This window comes from Bubalus bubalis, chromosome 1, assembly GCF_019923935.1.
Source record: "Bubalus bubalis isolate 160015118507 breed Murrah chromosome 1, NDDB_SH_1, whole genome shotgun sequence".
Classification (NCBI taxonomy): Eukaryota; Metazoa; Chordata; class Mammalia; order Artiodactyla; family Bovidae; genus Bubalus; species Bubalus bubalis.
Genome location: NC_059157.1, coordinates 111,696,182 through 111,712,472, shown reverse-complemented (window position 1 = coordinate 111,712,472; position 16,291 = coordinate 111,696,182). Strand labels below are relative to the sequence as shown.

The 16,291-nt window shown below is 37.6% G+C and overlaps 1 protein-coding gene across 2 annotated transcripts in view; it reads right to left on the bottom strand.

The window, feature by feature from the left end:
• The window catches only part of LOC102403840 (solute carrier family 15 member 2), a 44,299-nt gene that overhangs the window by 25,767 nt on the left and 2,241 nt on the right, over nucleotides 1-16,291 (bottom strand). Inside the window, exons 3-7 of one of the 2 annotated variants that reach the window (XM_006073417.4) lie at nucleotides 15,355-15,496; nucleotides 8,489-8,581; nucleotides 5,610-5,709; nucleotides 3,476-3,566; nucleotides 3,120-3,197 (exon numbers count right to left, since the gene is read on the bottom strand). In XM_006073417.4, the coding sequence (XP_006073479.3) occupies nucleotides 3,120-3,197; nucleotides 3,476-3,566; nucleotides 5,610-5,709; nucleotides 8,489-8,581; nucleotides 15,355-15,496 (504 nt within the window). The remainder of the gene's footprint in view (nucleotides 1-3,119; nucleotides 3,198-3,475; nucleotides 3,567-5,609; nucleotides 5,710-8,488; nucleotides 8,582-15,354; nucleotides 15,497-16,291) is intronic. The other variant, XM_044942508.2, reaches the window with a different exon arrangement.

The following is a 16,291-nucleotide window of genomic DNA, read 5'->3' as shown; positions in this document are numbered from 1 at the left end:
AATTATTCTTGAAACTCCACCAGTCTACCATAACTGATATCATCAAATCAAAGACCTTTGTGTCACCATATTTAATGGACATTTTTCACCTTTATCTTGCTTTCCCAGTCAGTAATATTTGTTACTCTGAATGATCCCCTTCCTGAAATCCTCTTGGTATCCAAGGTAGAACTACTATTACTTTGGGCATTCGTTTTTAGTCTCATCTGTGGGCTTTCCCTTCTTTACCTGTCTTTTTTTGTTTGTTTAACTGCTGAATCCTTTACCTAATTCAAATACAAAATTTGAGTCAACACATTTTCATCTTAAAGGAAATACAACAACTTATAAATAAATGCTGGCTTGTATAAAAGTATGCCTAACACTGAATAATCTCTTTAATATTAATAATATAAATACATCAACAGTTGACAATCCACATATTGGAGAAAATAATTACTATTAAGTTTTCATTACAATAAGACTCATTCCCATACAAATTTGAAACATTATTCTAAAGGTTTATGTCATGGAGATTGTCCCCTAAAGATCTGATTGCGGTATTATTGAAATCACCCTAGTTTCAAAATGCCACGTTCTGTTTTCTACCTCTCCATTTGCAGTTTTTTTCTCTACCTGGAGAGCTCTTCCCCAACTTTTCTTTAGTGAATCTTTATTTGAATGGCTTCAGCGCAACTTAATTATTGCCTTTGCTGTACATCCTTGTAGATATCTTTATTTCTGCACTTATCACAGTGAAGAGAACTTAATTTTTCACCAGGACAACAAAATTCCTTGTAAATAGTTGCCATAACTTGTTTATTTCTAATGCCTGCTGCTTAGCTCATTTGTTTGTCTTTTAAATATTGGTATTCCTCAAGGTCCTATCCTTGTTCTCTTTTATCATACTCTTAGTCATTCCATCTATTTTCCTGACTTAATTGCTATCCATATACTAATAGCTCCGGCTCTATATCTACAGCCCAGACATTTATTCTGGACTTTAAACCTGTATTTCCAAATAAATATAGATTTAAAAGTTTGATACTCCCAATTAGATGTTCCAAAAACATCTAAATGTTACATATCCAAAACTAAATTCATTAGTATTGCCCCAAGCCTAGTCTCCCTTAGACCATACTCCTACTATCCACCCATTTGCTCAAGTCAGAATGCCGCATTCAGTACTGGCTTATCTTCTCTCTTACTTTCACACATCTAATCATATCAAGTTTGTCAGTTCTGTCAGTGCTGAAGAAGGTGAGCTAAGGTAGGCACTCACCTTGAACACAAAATTTAAGGAAGTACCAAAAATTCAATAATCAAGACAAAGAGTATCCTTTGTCTCACCCTTAATCCATTTTTTTTCCACATTACAGTCAGAAATACCACTGGAAAATAAACATCTAATGATCATTCCTTTATTTAAAACCCTTTTGAAGCTCCCTACTATTCTCTTGATAAAGTTCTAATTCCTTAATAAGTTAAAAGCCTTTCATTATCTGGTTTCTGTCAGTTTCTCCTCTTTCTCTTCTGTTCCTTCAAGGCCTTCAAATATGTCATACTATTTCTCAACCCTTTGTCTTATAGATACCATGTCCTATTTCTGTTTCACTTTCAATCTCTTCTTTAATTAACTGCTGTTAATGCTTTAGGTCTTACCTTCCCTATCATTTCTTTAGGCAAAGCTTTTCTGAGCCTCAAAGTCTTAGGTATCCCTCTGTGTTCTTATAGCTTCCTCTGTATTTCTCTAGTTGTGACAATGATGATACTATATTGAAAGATCCTGTTTACTTTTTTGTCTCCCTCTTCCTGCTGGACCAAATAAATCCTTTGAAAGTATGAATTCTGTAGCTACCTAATTCAACAACGTGATCCCAGTACCTAGCACAGAATCTTACACATTAAATGTTCATTAAATAGATGTTTGTTGAATGAATTAATGAGTGAAAAAAATCAAATAAATGAAATTATAGTGAAAAATCAGAGAACTGATTTATTAGTACCCAGAAAACTGAAGTAACTAATGATGTCAGCTAACACTTAACATTTAATATTCAATTAAACATTTCATAATTTGTAAACATTTCAAAAGCATCTCTTTTGATCTTCATAATTACTATGATATGTAAATAATATTATGCAATGATCCAGAGAAAAAGACATAGTACTAATCAGGAAAACTAGGAATATATTTGGCTTTGAAGAGAGAAGGAAGCAGAATGTATTATCACTGGGCCCTAAACTAACACATAAATTTCCTTGGAATTGGAATTGCAACTTGCCTGAGTAATATTATTAGCCCCACAACTCTGTTTGAAAATAATCAGCTGGAACAGTGAGTCTCTGGGCTCTTTATCCTTTATTGAGCTCTTTATGTGTTTGGACTGGATATCCTCCAGGGGGGTGTTACCCAAAGGCTCAGTGTGAGAACAGGTTTCCAGGTCAATGATTAGAAACAATCATGTCCAAGTTTCCCCTTAGACTGTGTAAACTAAACAACACATATATTCCTCTTCCTCTTCCATTGCTGGTTTCTCAGTGGTAAAGAGAATGCCACTTGATCGAAGTTGCATCAGTTTTCCCCTACTTATCCAACTCCTCTTATTCTCTTTGCTCAGAAGCAAACTTCTTGGAAGCACTGCAGAGCAAGGCAGAAACAGCTGACCCTAGAAGCTTTAAAAGGCCCCCAAAATTTTTACATCTTCCAGTTACCAGATAGTTATCAGATGAAATAAACTGGTTCGAGAGGAAGGATTATTTTCTTTGCCTCATTATATATTGCAATGTAGATCAGTACATCTCAACTGTGACTACAATTAGAATCAACTAGATACTTAAAAAATTTTAGATGCCACGGCCGTATCCCACAGAGATCCTGATTTATTTGGTTCTACATGGCATCCAAGGATCAGTCTTTTTAAAACTCTCAGGAAGCTTATTATATAACTGTGGGCACTATTTTTTTTAAGGCTTCTAACTTTATTCAGTTAATTTATCTACAATGTCTAGGGGAAACCCCTACAATAACACCTAATAGGTTTGTGTGAGGACTAAATAAAATAGTTTGTGAAAAGTGCTTACTCATGCTTTCCATGTGGAAGGCATCAGTGGTTATTAGTTTCCTTCACTGCACTTACCAAGAGCTATCAGCATAAGCAATCCTGGAACTCCAAAAGCCAATGCGTAGCAGTCCTTCCCAAAACACTGCACATCTCCTACAGGAAAAAACAAAACCAAATTAATCCTGAATCTTAAATTTTTGATGTTCTGTTCTGTAAGCTCAGGTTTTTGAGGTCATAGACATAGCCATCTTCTTTCCTCCCAACACCTAATCCATAATCCTTCTTTTGGGCCACACAAATCAAGATTAAAAGAAATTCGCTCAGATTTTCAAACTTGTATAAAAGGAGAAGGTAGACAGTAAGAAGCCTTGAACGGAATTCTGGCTGGGCAGAGTAAAGCTTATACAGAGGCCCTCAGAAAAGATCCCAACCTCTCAGCATGGGTGTGACAAATGTAGAAATCAAGCTCCCTGCATTGATGGAGAGGTAGAAGACTGAGAAGTATCTAGTCCGTTCCTCTGCCTGAAAAAAAAAAAAAAAAAAGCCAAAACAGGACAAATCATCAGTTTAATGTGCCTCCTTGGTCCACCCCCCACCTCTTCAGACTCATTAAGAGGTACGATTCAGATACTGTCTCCAAAGTATGTGAATGTCATATTAGATATTTTAACACATATTTTGCTAACCCCAAATAAACATTTCTCTATCTTTCACACCCTAGTACAATCGTCTTTAACATTTTTTTACCCTTTTATATTGGCAAAAATGATCATCTTGTATACTATGTCTATGTACTGTGTCCTATAGTGTTTATTCTAGTATTAGTCTCTGTATTAAATTTCTGTTTCAGTAGGTTGAGAGTTCCTTTAGAGCAGAAAAAAAAAAAAAAACTTATTATTTTCTGTAATCCTCACAAGCATCACTAGCATAGCACCTGTCTTATATTAGATTCAGTAAATGTTTATTAAACTGAATTAAGTTAGTGAATGAGTGGCTGAGTTAAATAATAGATTTTGTGGAATGTGTGGTAGGAATGGGACTAGAATATGGAACAGTTGAGTAAATTGTTGATCAAACAGAATAATTTACCTAATGCTCATGGGATGTCTGCCAGAGACTATTAAAGAAAGTCTGTGGGCTGGGCAGTGGCCAGTGGAAACTTGGAAGTGGGTTTGTCCTATTACTGAAATATCTTTGTGGAGCACTTACAAAATGAAGCAGCTTTCAAATAAAGTTGCTGACACTTTATTCATTATGCACTTCTGTGCTTCATTCTGACTCCCCTGACACATCAGCACAATCTCCATTTTCCATTTATGGTGTGTTCTGTTTCCTCTTCTGGTCCCCATTTAAACCTGCTCCATTCATCTATGTATAGAATTCATTGTGCATAGAATCCCACTTGCCAGAGTTTGGTGATTTCTCTAAGGTTAGCAAGCAATTATAATCTATGAACCCTTGGGTAGATAAAGAATATAAAATAACCCACATGGTCTGAAAGGTTAGAGAAATGCAGGAAGACATGATACAGAGAAAGAACAGAGTAAAAAACAAACATGATAAAAGAAACATGATAAATAGCTATAGAAGAGGGAATAATACATGAAGACTGTCAAAAAGGGAAACTGAGAGGTAAAAAGAGGAAGCTAGAAATGTTGGTTGATCTAAGAATAGAGTATTTTTCTTGCCTAGTTGTCACTGCTTCCTTAACAGGTATGTTTTTACCTTTATTCATACTGTCCCCCCACCCCCCATGGACAGTGGAAAGTGTCTAGGAAAAGAAGGAATGATCATCAAGACAGGATCATCTAAAGATATTCATTCTGTTTTATTCCAAATGGTCATTTTCTCCTTCATAGAATCCCAAAGCTAGAGATGCTTATATCATCTCCAAACTACTTATCACCTCCCATTCCCAAAGTGATGACCATGTAACTTCTTAAATACCTTAAGTGAGAGTGAACTCATTAATATTTGAAGTTTTTCCTTTCACCAAGTGAAAAGCTAACTTCCTATAGCTTTCTCTCATTGATCTTTGGTTTAATTACTGACATCCTTCCAATATCTATATAAAGGGAGTAACTCAGAAGGTAAAGAATCTGCCTGCAATGCAGGAGACATAGGTTTGATCCCTGGGTTGGGAAGATCCTCTGGAGAAAGAAATGGCAACCCACTCCAGTATTCTCACCTGGAAAATCCCACGGACAGGGATGGCTGGTGTGCTGCAGCCCATGGGGTCGCAAAGAGTTGGACACGACTGAGTGACTAAACAACAACAACTTCCAGTATCTATAGATAGTTATAATATTCTCTTTTAAGTCTTATTTTATCCAGTCTAAATATCTTCATTTCCATCAATTTTTCTTCCTAAGCTGCATCTTTTTAGTCCTGGTCATATTCCTTTGAAATGTTTCCATTTTTCTCTTCATTAATGATCAGTACCCAGCACTGAACACTACTCAGATATGTTCTAACTACTGGATTATTTCAGTCTTAGCAAATGGCTACCTGTCAATTTAATGCCTGCTCTAATTCTTGAAAATACAGAAATGACAGGACTCTTACATGTTTTTCTTCAAATTGGTCTCCACCAAAAGCTGCCACACAGGGTTTGATACCTCCTGTCCCCAAAGCTATTAGACTCAGGCCGACCATTGACAGGACTCTGAAATGGAAATGTGAGAGTACTAACCATACTGATACTAAACACAACTGTAGAAATGGAATATAGAGCTATAAGAGAAAAAATATGTGTACAAGGGCACGACCTCCATCACATTTCTATATTGTGGGCACTTCCCAATGGCTTCCTCCTGGGAGAGACTCAGGAGCACTTACAATCTTCATAATCCTTGAGTTTCTGCCAGAAAGTATCATTACATGGGAAGATTTTGTCCCTGATAGTTTAATTTACCTCATGTGTGCAACATATAGAAGCTGATACTCAAGGACCTCCAGAGTTAAGATTCTGTTCTCAATATCATCATAGTCAAAGGGACATGTCAATAGAAAGACCTTGTGAACCTTTATCCCACATATTCTTAGTAACCACAAAATAAAATCTTAAGTTAGTCATAACTAATGGAAGAAATGTCAGTGATTTCTGATGGGACAACAATAATAAGGTATCTCAGTTCAGTTCAGTTCAGTTGCTCAGTCGTGTCTGACTCTTTGCAACCCCATGAATCATAGCACGCCAGGCCTCTCTATCCATCACCAACTCCCGGAGTTCACTCAGACTCATGTCCATCGAGTCGGTGATGCCATCCAGCCATCTCATCCTCTGTCGTCCCCTTCTCCTCCTGCCCCCAATCCTTCCCAGCATCAGAGTCTTTTCCAATGAGTCAACTCTTCGCATGAGGTGGCCAAAGTACTGGAGTTTCAGCTTCAGCATCATTCTCTCCAAAGAAATCCCAGGGCTGATCTCCTTCAGAATGGACTGGTTGGATCTCCTTGTAGTCCAAGGGACTCTCAAGAGTCTTCTCCAACACCACAGTTCAAAAAGCATCAATTCTTTGGCACTCAGCTTTCTTCACAGTCCAACTCTCACATCCGTACATGACCACTGGAAAAACCATAGCCTTGACTAGACGGACCTTTGTTGGAAAAGTAATGTCTCTGCTTTTGAATATGCTATCTAGGTTGGTCATAACTTTCCTTCCAAGGAGTAAGCGTCTTTTAATCTCATGGCTGCAGTCACCATCTGCAGTGATTTTGGAGCCCAAAAAAATAAAGTCTGACACTGTTTCCACTGTTTCCCCATCTATTTCCCATGAAGTGATGGGACCGGATGCCATGATCTTTGTTTTCTGAATGTTGAGCTTTAAGCTAATATCCATTAAATCTCAAACAAAATTCTTAACTCAATGGAGAATACATGTCTAGCTACATTATAAACACAAATATATATAACCTGCTTCTTGAACAAGTCTAATCCTCTCTGACCGAACCAACAAACGTCAGAACCTATCAAGATTCTCTGGCAGTATAAACATCAATAACTTAACAAAGAGGGACACAGCAACTGGAATATATAGAACTACACATAAATGGAAATAATTCAAGCTTTGAATATTAATTCTACAATATACTATAAAGAAGTATCATGGACATTTTTTAAAACTCTGTTAAAGTACAATGTGTGGATGGGTAAACAGGTGAATGAATATGGAGGGCATTAAGATTTTCATCTCTTCAAGCATATATAGAGCTTCTGTGAAAAGGATGCTAACTGAGAATTCTACAAGTCCCCAAATATTTAATAAAAACGCATGAGCTCAGTCAGATAAAGCAGGAAAGAGTTCAACTAGTCAAATATTTTTTCTTAACCAATTTGGTGTAATAAAATAGTGACCCAGCAACCCCAATGCTGGGCATACACACTGAGGAAACCAGAATTGAAAGAGACACGTGTACCCCAATGTTCATCGCAGCGCTGTTTATAATAGCCGGGACATGGAAGCAACCTAGACGTCCATCAGCAGATGAATGGATAAGAACACTGTGGTACATATACACGATGGAGTATTATGCAGCCATTAAAAAGAATACATTTGAATCATTTCTAATGAGGTGGATGAAACTGAAGCCTATTATACAGAGTGAAGTAAGCCAGAAAGAAAAACACCAATACAGTATACTAACGCATATATATGGAATTTAGAAAGATGGTAACAATAACCCTGTATGAGAGACAGCAAAAGAGACACAGATGTATAGAAGAGTCTTCTGGACTCTGTGGGAGAGGGAGAGGGTGGGATGATTTTGGGGAATGGCATGGAAACATGTATAATATCATAAAAGAAACGAATCGCCAGTTCAGGTTTGATACAGGATCCTTGGGGCTGGTGCACTGGGATGACCTGGAGGGATGGTATGGGGAGGGATGTGGGAGGGGGGTTCAGGATGGGGAACACATGTACGCCCGTGGTGGATTCATGTTGATGTGTGGCATAACTAATACAATATTGTAAAGTAATTAGCCTCCAATTAAAATAAATATAAATTAAAAACAAATATGACCACAAAAGGCAAAAAAAAAATATATATATATAAATAAAAAATAAAATAGTGAGTGAAGTCGCTCAATCATGTCCAACTCTTTGCGACACCGTGGACTGTAGGCCACCAGGCTCCTCCATCCATGGGATTCTCCAGGCAGGAATACTGGAGTGGGTTGCCATTTCCTTCTCCAGGGGATCTTCCTGACCCAGGGATTGAACCCGGGTCTCCCGCATTGCAGGCAGACGCTTTAACCTCTGAGCCACCAGGGAAGCCCAATAAAATAGTAGGTTGTAAAATAAAGAGACATCTCTAGTAAGATAGAGAAACATCTATAATGAATCCATGAAACATTTACCTGTCCAATGGAGAAAAGTGGTTCTTTTCCAATGAGGAGGTTTATGATTACAAGATATCTACATGATTTACATGGTTTTACTTACGTGTGTAACATTTGTCCCCCCAGTATTGGTAAGGCACCCATGGACTTGATCACATGGCCAAGCACATACACCAAGGAGAGATAGATGATTGTCCTGTTGAGAAAGTTAAATCAGTCAGTCTAAAAACAGAATTCAGAGATTTGAGCAATACAGACTCAGAGTTCATACTGTTCTCAGTGCCAGGATAAATGGAGCAGGAGGAGGAAGGGGTGGAGGAGGAAAGAATTACATGAGAAATGCAAATATAAATAATAATGGTGAATGAAGCAAACAGACTAGAAAAAGGGACAGTAACTCTTCACCCTATAGCATTAGGGACATTCTTTTCTCATGCTTTCTGTTTTTTCCTACCTACCCCACACAGAGAATCCCTGATCTTGTACAGATACATCATGAACAGATTTGATCTGTAGTGAGAGATAATGTTTTAAGAAAGGAGAACCAGAAGAACAGGATATGTTTGACCTCAGGTTTTTTCCCAAGGAATGAGAAAGAATCATATAAACAGGAAAATAAGGGAACAAAGAACTTTCTTTAAACACAGTCACTGGGATAAAGAGGTAAAGGGTTTAATTTGAACACTTAGGTTATTGTAATCCCCACCATAGTTTCCTCATGGACTATTTCGCAAGGGTAAGAAAGGAGCCAGGGCCTTTGAACATACTGTTCAGTGATACATAGCTCATGCAGTTGATAGGGACTTATTGTTATGCTGTTCGTTCTTTCTTTTTTAACTTTTTATTTTATATTGGAGTATATTATATTGGAGTATTTTATATTTTTTATTGGAGCATAGCCAACTAACATCATTTCGGGTGCACAGCAAAGAAAGGGACTCATCCATACATATATGTGTATCCATTCCCCCCAAACGTTATATTGTTTTTCAAAAAAAGATCTGAATGACAACTAGTAAGTGAAAGAGTGAGGAATTCCAGTAGGAACCTGCGTTGAGATACACACACTGAAACATGGCATGCAATCAAATATACAATGTGTATTATGTGTATTGGGACACCAGAATTCTCTTTACATATAAGTAGAATATTAGTACTAGAAGGAACCTTAGAAATTATATAGCTTACTTCTGCAAATTTTAAAGTACCATGTGCTAAAGTGGAATAAAAAAAAAAAAGAAGGAAGATAGCAAAGAGAGGCTGGAGATGCCAGAAACCTCAGGATGTGGATTTCTCATTCTAAATGCCAAATATTCTAGGTTGGCTCACCAGGGAAAAGATCTTAGAGGGTTTATAATGGGAAATAGGAGATAAGAAAAAGGAAGGGACAGGCTTTCCTAAAAGGCCTTGTAGTGTCTTCTGGAGAAAAGTTTTCTTCATTGGAACAAAAAGAATGAATAGAAAGAAACGGAATAAAAAGTAACTGACAAAAGGCCAGCTATTATGAACACAAAATAGATGATGTATGCTAAATCATCACAGAGAAAACATAAAAGGAGTTTGAGCTGGAGTGATAGTCTGTGTTGGGAGATCAGGGCAATATCAGATTGTTGGACTAAACAAGTGAGAGAAGTATAACTGCCTTAAAAGAAAAACAAGCCTACCTTCTAGGTGAAAGATTCAAGGAATTAGTCTAAAATATGAAGAATATAAGTGAGGAAGCTAACAGCAGAGAACTTTAACAGAAGAGAGAAGTCAAGAGAGACTTGGAAATTCTGCATTTGAAATGCAGTTGTCATTGGGGATGTTACAGTCCTAACCACAGGACAGAGATCTGCTTCAGACAGACTTCAGTCTTCCATTTGCAAATGAGGAAAGTGAAAAAGTGCCATGCTAATTAGGATTAGAATTAGGTCTAGAACTTCTTTCTTACAGTCCGCATTCCTTCAGTTTTATGAACAAGTTAATGTGGAAAAAGGAAAGGGAAAAGGAAGTTTTAAATTTTATTTCTCCATAAGAATATAAAAAGCCAGAGACATTTTAAATTAGAGTTTAGGAACTGAGAAGGGGTATGTGCAATAGGCAGAGACCTACTGTGACAAAGGAAGAGACCTAGCATAAAGAGGGTCAGCTCGGACCAGACAAAAAAGATAGGGGGAAGGATATGCTATAGACCCACTCAGAGAAAGAGGAAGTGTAGAAAAGACATCCAAAAGTATATTTGGCAAAACACACTTAAGAGAGGGGCTTTTAGTGATTGCCATAATCAGGAGACCAGACTGACAGGCACAGGTCACAGGTCACAGGTATAAACCAACACTAGGGACTATGACTAAAAATGTTATTCTCTCTTAAAAGCAACTTGGCATCAAAAATAGCATCTGAGCATGTAATTAACCTTCTCAGTAGATACTTATAGAAACAGTAAAAAGCCAGTATCCATGTTTAAAAAATTGTTTTTCATTGTGTACCTACTGGCTACTCTCTCCTACATGTAGCCCTGAAGGAAGTTTCACCTCTCTCCTGACACAGTGAGTTCTTTGTACAAAAGTCAGGGACTGTGGGTGCCCATTTTCTCTTAACAAAGCTAGGATTCTGGGACTTCATATAGAGGAAGTACCTTTAATATATGCTGTGTACTAAATTCAGAAAATTGTGGTTTGAAGGTCTGAGCAATGTTTCTAATGTTACGGGAAATTTTTCATCCTGAAGCTAACTTCTGAAGAAAAGGAAAGGAGTTTGAAATATTTGTTCATGTTTTTGTCATCATTGTCTTTGAACATGTGAGCTCACCACACCCCCACACATCCCTAAAGAACAAGTTATTCATGTTTTCTCCAACCCACTTTCCTTTGAAAGAGATACCTATTCATCCCTCAAAGAATTTTGTTATTTTAAAAGCAACCACAATACCCACAACAAAATAAAAGTCATCTTCACACCTGCCCACACCTACCCTCAGTCTTCTGCCTATGTTCATCTGAGGCTGATATATTTATTAACTGAAATGTTTTTTGTGGGCCTCCTATGTACCAGGCACTGTTTTAAGTGCTGTGGATAAAAAACTAAAAATGAGGCTGTCTTCTAAGTGTTTGGAAGAAGATATTAGATTCATATACACATAGTTATAAGAGAGAATTTGTCATGTGAGGGTGAAAAATAGGGAGTTCAGAGAATATTAGATTAATTCTGGTTAGTGGTGAAAAGTAAGGGGCAGAGGATATTCCATTGCATAGGTGGCATGTGAACTGAGCCTTAAAGAGTTTGGATGTGGAAGGCTGGGGAAGAAAGAGATTTCATGAAGTAGAAACAGACATAGAAAAGAGATGTTCCTGGCTATCATTAGGTAAATATTAGTATTTGGTTCATCTATTGGACATTCTTGAAAGGGAGTAAGTATGACAATAAGAGCAGAAAGGTAAGTTGGATGAGATTAGTAGACAATGTGTTAGTAGAAATGTTGAGCAGAGTAGTAATGTGAACGGAGATTTCTTTTAGGAAAATTAATTTGACAGTAGTGCAAGGATTCAATTATGAACAACGATTACGGGAAACAATGAAAACGTCACACATATCCATTATAATAGTCCAGTTCAGAGCCTCAAGAAAACCAAAACTAGAGTAGTGGTGACTCAGTGTTGAGGTAGGAGGAATATGAGACATAATATAGAAACAGAATTGGTAGAATTTAAAAGCTGATTGGATGCAGAAGTATAGGGAAGCTAGGAGAGAGGATAAGGTGGAATATCCAGGAGATGAATGCTAATGTGCAGTTACAATGCACACTTGGGGCTTGAGTGATAGGTTAAGATTATAGAGTTTGAGGAGACATCAGCATATAGCTAAAATTGACACCACGGAACTTGCTAAGGGAAAATCTGGAGAAAGGGAAAAGGGTAAAAGGTACACACTGGGGAAATGCCTACATTCAGGAAAGAGTGAAATAAACAAAAAGCAAAAAAAAAAACACAAAACAACCTAAATTTGGAAGAATCCAAAAAAGTAAAAGAACCAGAAAATACAGTGTTAGAGAAGCCCAGGAAGTTTCAAGAATATAGGAGCAATAAACAGACTAAAATGCTCAACATGAATAAGAATTTACAAAAGATCACTCAGTTTGACGGCATCATTACCAGTGATCTTAGAGAGAGGAATTTCAATAGGATAAAAAGATGACTTATACTATTATTGCACTTACCATAATCTGTTCTGTATTAAAGCTAGTTGACCATGAGCAATGTGAAGCAGGTATTATGTCTTATCTGCTTATCCCTCACAGTTCTTTGGACAAATAGAAGCTGCTCAATAAACATTTATTGTATTAAAATCGATGAAATTAAATTGAATCTAACTGGATTATATTGCACTGCACTGTATTACTCTGCCCTAAGATGTCACCACCCTTATGGCAGAAAGTGAAGAAGAACTAAAGAGCCTCTTGATGAAAGTGAAAGAAGAGAGTGAAAAAGTTGGCTTAAAGCTCAACATTCAGAAAACAAAGATCATGGCATCCAGTCCCATCACTTCATGGCAAATAGATGGAGAAACAGTGGAAACAGTGGCTGACTTTATTTTGGGGGGCTCCAAAATCACTACAGATGGTGATTGCAGCATGAAATTAAAAGACGCTTACTCCTTGGAAGGAAAGTTATGACATTACTTTGTCAACAAAGGTCCATCTAGTCAAGGCTATAGTTTTTCCAGTGGTCATGTATGGATGTGGGAGTTAGACTATAAAGAAAGCTGAGTGCCGAAGAATTGATGCTTTTGAACTGTGGTGTTGGAGAAGACTCTTGAGAGTCCCTTGGACTGCAAGGAGATCCAACCAGTCCATCCTAAAGGAGATAAGTCCTGGGTGTTCATTGGAAGGACCGATGTTGAAGCTGAAACTCCAATACTTTGGCCACCTGATGCAAGGAGCTAACTCATTTGAAAAGATCCTGATGTTGGGAAAGATTGAGGGCAGGAAGAGAAGGAGATGACAGAGGATAAGATGGTTGGATGGCATCACTGACTCAATGGACATGGATTTGGGTGGACTCCGGGAGTTGGTGATAGACCAGGAAGCCTGGCGTGCTGCGGTTCATGGGGTTGCAGAGTTGGACATGACCGAGTGACTGAATTGAACTGAAGGAGTGATAATGAAGAGTGTGAAAGGAAGGCAACAAATATTAAGTGATTCTTTTAAATTTTTGCAGGTAGTGACAATAAGACAAAGAAGATAGAAAAAGAAAGGTTAATAATATTTTTTTTTGTTTACAGCCATAAGATATTTGCCATTATTTCTAGGACAAGACTACCTCTAAAGAAGAATTTGAAGGCAAGACATGGAAATATTGAGGGTACAAAGATACCAGTGAGAGTGACCTAGGTGATGGTGATACATATGTAAAAATTCATCCAATTGTACATTTAAGCCTTTCAGATTTGTATACTTTATTTAAGTTATACATCAATAAAAACAAATTCAAAATAATTAAAATTACCTCATGAAGGATTGAGATTGAGGGTACAAGGAGAGATGGCCAAATTTCCTCTGAAATAGTCAGGAAGCTATTGTTCACCAAATCCCAGAGCTATACTTTTTACAAGGCAGTCATTTTAAAAATAAATTAAAATACTATAAATACGAATCTTTTATTCTGTAACTGAATGAAGACCATACCATGGCTTATGCTTTTTTCTGCATATAATGCCATCCTTCTGTCTGGATGGACTCGGTGACTACTACTACATAAGGAGCACACATAGACCTCAGGCACCTGCCATCTCTCTCCCAAGAAACTATTTAGTACTGTGTTGTGGCTGTAGCACTACATTAGGTGCTGAATAAATACTTTAGAATCATGGATATATCTAGGCCAAAGTGAGATAGAAACCAGTGTTTACTAAAGAGGATTCCTTGGAACACTCGGTCTACAAGATACCCTGAAAAAATATTCCACAGTCAAACAAGTTTGGGAAATGCTACATATCATAACCTTCTCTTGGAGATTTTATAATATTAATTAGCATGTTAAACGGAGAAGGCGATGGCAACCCACTCCAGTGTTCTTGCCTGGAGAATCCCAGGGATGGGGGAGCCTGGTGGGCTGCCGTCTATGGGGTCACACAGAGTCAGACACGACTAAAGCGACTTAGCAGCAGCAGCAGCAGCAGCAGCATGTTAAAGGCTATAAGAAGTCATGCAGTAAAGATACCTTTTTAGCTTTATTCATTCTAGCATTTTCCCAAACTTATTTGACTATGAGAGCTCTATGTTCCTACATAACATTCTTTAGATCCTATACAACAAATTTTCAACAGAATGCACTTTGAGAAATGCTAATTTAGACAATTCCGTAGATGACAACTCCACAGAAAATACCTGAGTGATGGATACCTGAGATCCATCTCTGTCCCATGAGAATGATATTATAGATGACAACTATAACATTATCCCCAAACATCTCTTGGTGCTATTTTTAGGGACTTAAAAGATATTGAAATGAACAGACTATTCGTCTAACTCATGAAAATATTTATTATAGTTTTAAGAAAAAATCTACAGAAGGAGATTAGAAAAGAGAATCAGAGATGGTAAAAGAGCTGAAAATAGGGACTTTATAAGAAGATACTAAAAGAGTTGAAATGACTCAGTCTGGAGGAGAGATGGATAGTATATAAAATAACAACATTTAATTATACATTTTCTTGTGGGTAGCCATCTTACCACCTGAGATCAGAACAAGAATTGGTCTTAAACTTCAGAACAGAAGATTAAAATTAAATACAAGAAAAAAAATAAAAATATTGGAAAAACTGATAATGAAGAGATAAAACCTTTCTATATTGTCACTCTGACAGAGATTCTTATTTATCATGGATGACACAAGTATATTCTTGCTTGGAAGCAAGAGGCTAGAAGAGATATCTCTGCATGTTTAATCTGTGAAGCTTCTTGGAAATGTAACCTCCCATCATCCTTACTTGAATTTTCCCAACCATGAGTCAGCAATGGCTGCTCCCAGGATGGGAGTGAAGTAACAGAGGCTGCTGAAGGCATGGTACACAGATGTGGAAGTGTTTTCACTCCAATGCAGGAAATACAGGAAATACAGGGTCAGCACAGCTAAAGCAAAAAAAAAAAAAAAAAATGAGAGACAAAACAAGGTAGATATATTAAAATTATTTATGGAGGAAAAGAGCATTTGATAGGGTCTTTGCAGGTGATCTTGATCTTCAGCACTCCTATCAGTAGTAACTTCTGAGCAGCAGAAGCAGGGTCCCTCGGAGTTGTGAGGGTGAAAGGGGCTATGCTTAGTGTGTGTGTGTTACTCAGTCATGTCCAACTCTTTGTGACCCCATGGACTTAAGCCCATCAGGCTTCTCTGTCCATGGAATTCTCCAGGCAGGAATACTGGAATGGGTTGCCATTTCCTTCTCCCACGTATCTTCCCAACCCAGGGACTACACCACGGTCTCCCGCTTTGCAGGCAGGTGCTTTATGGACTGAGCCACTGCAATACACCTCCCTTCAGTCTTCATGCACATAGCATCATTTAGGCCAACCTGAAAGATAACATGGCCTGATGTTATCTTTATCTAATATCTAATAATCCTTCCTTCTCCTTCCCAGCAACAATATAATCCATAGACCTAAGGAACAAAAATTAACAATGGAATGCTGAGGATGAGTTTTTCCACTTATATTCTCATAGGCTGTGTTCTGGTTTCCACTACTCTTCTTTGTTCTTGGCCTGTATAAGTTAGAAGGTGAAATCCCACAAGGCATTTTTTGGAAGTCTTCACCAAAGGCAAGGACCAGCTGGATGAAGGTAAAGAGTAGATAAGAGAAATAAGTGCATATAAGACAGATTGTTACAAACATGGGGTGAGAGTGAGTGGAGAAAAGTAGGATTGGGAG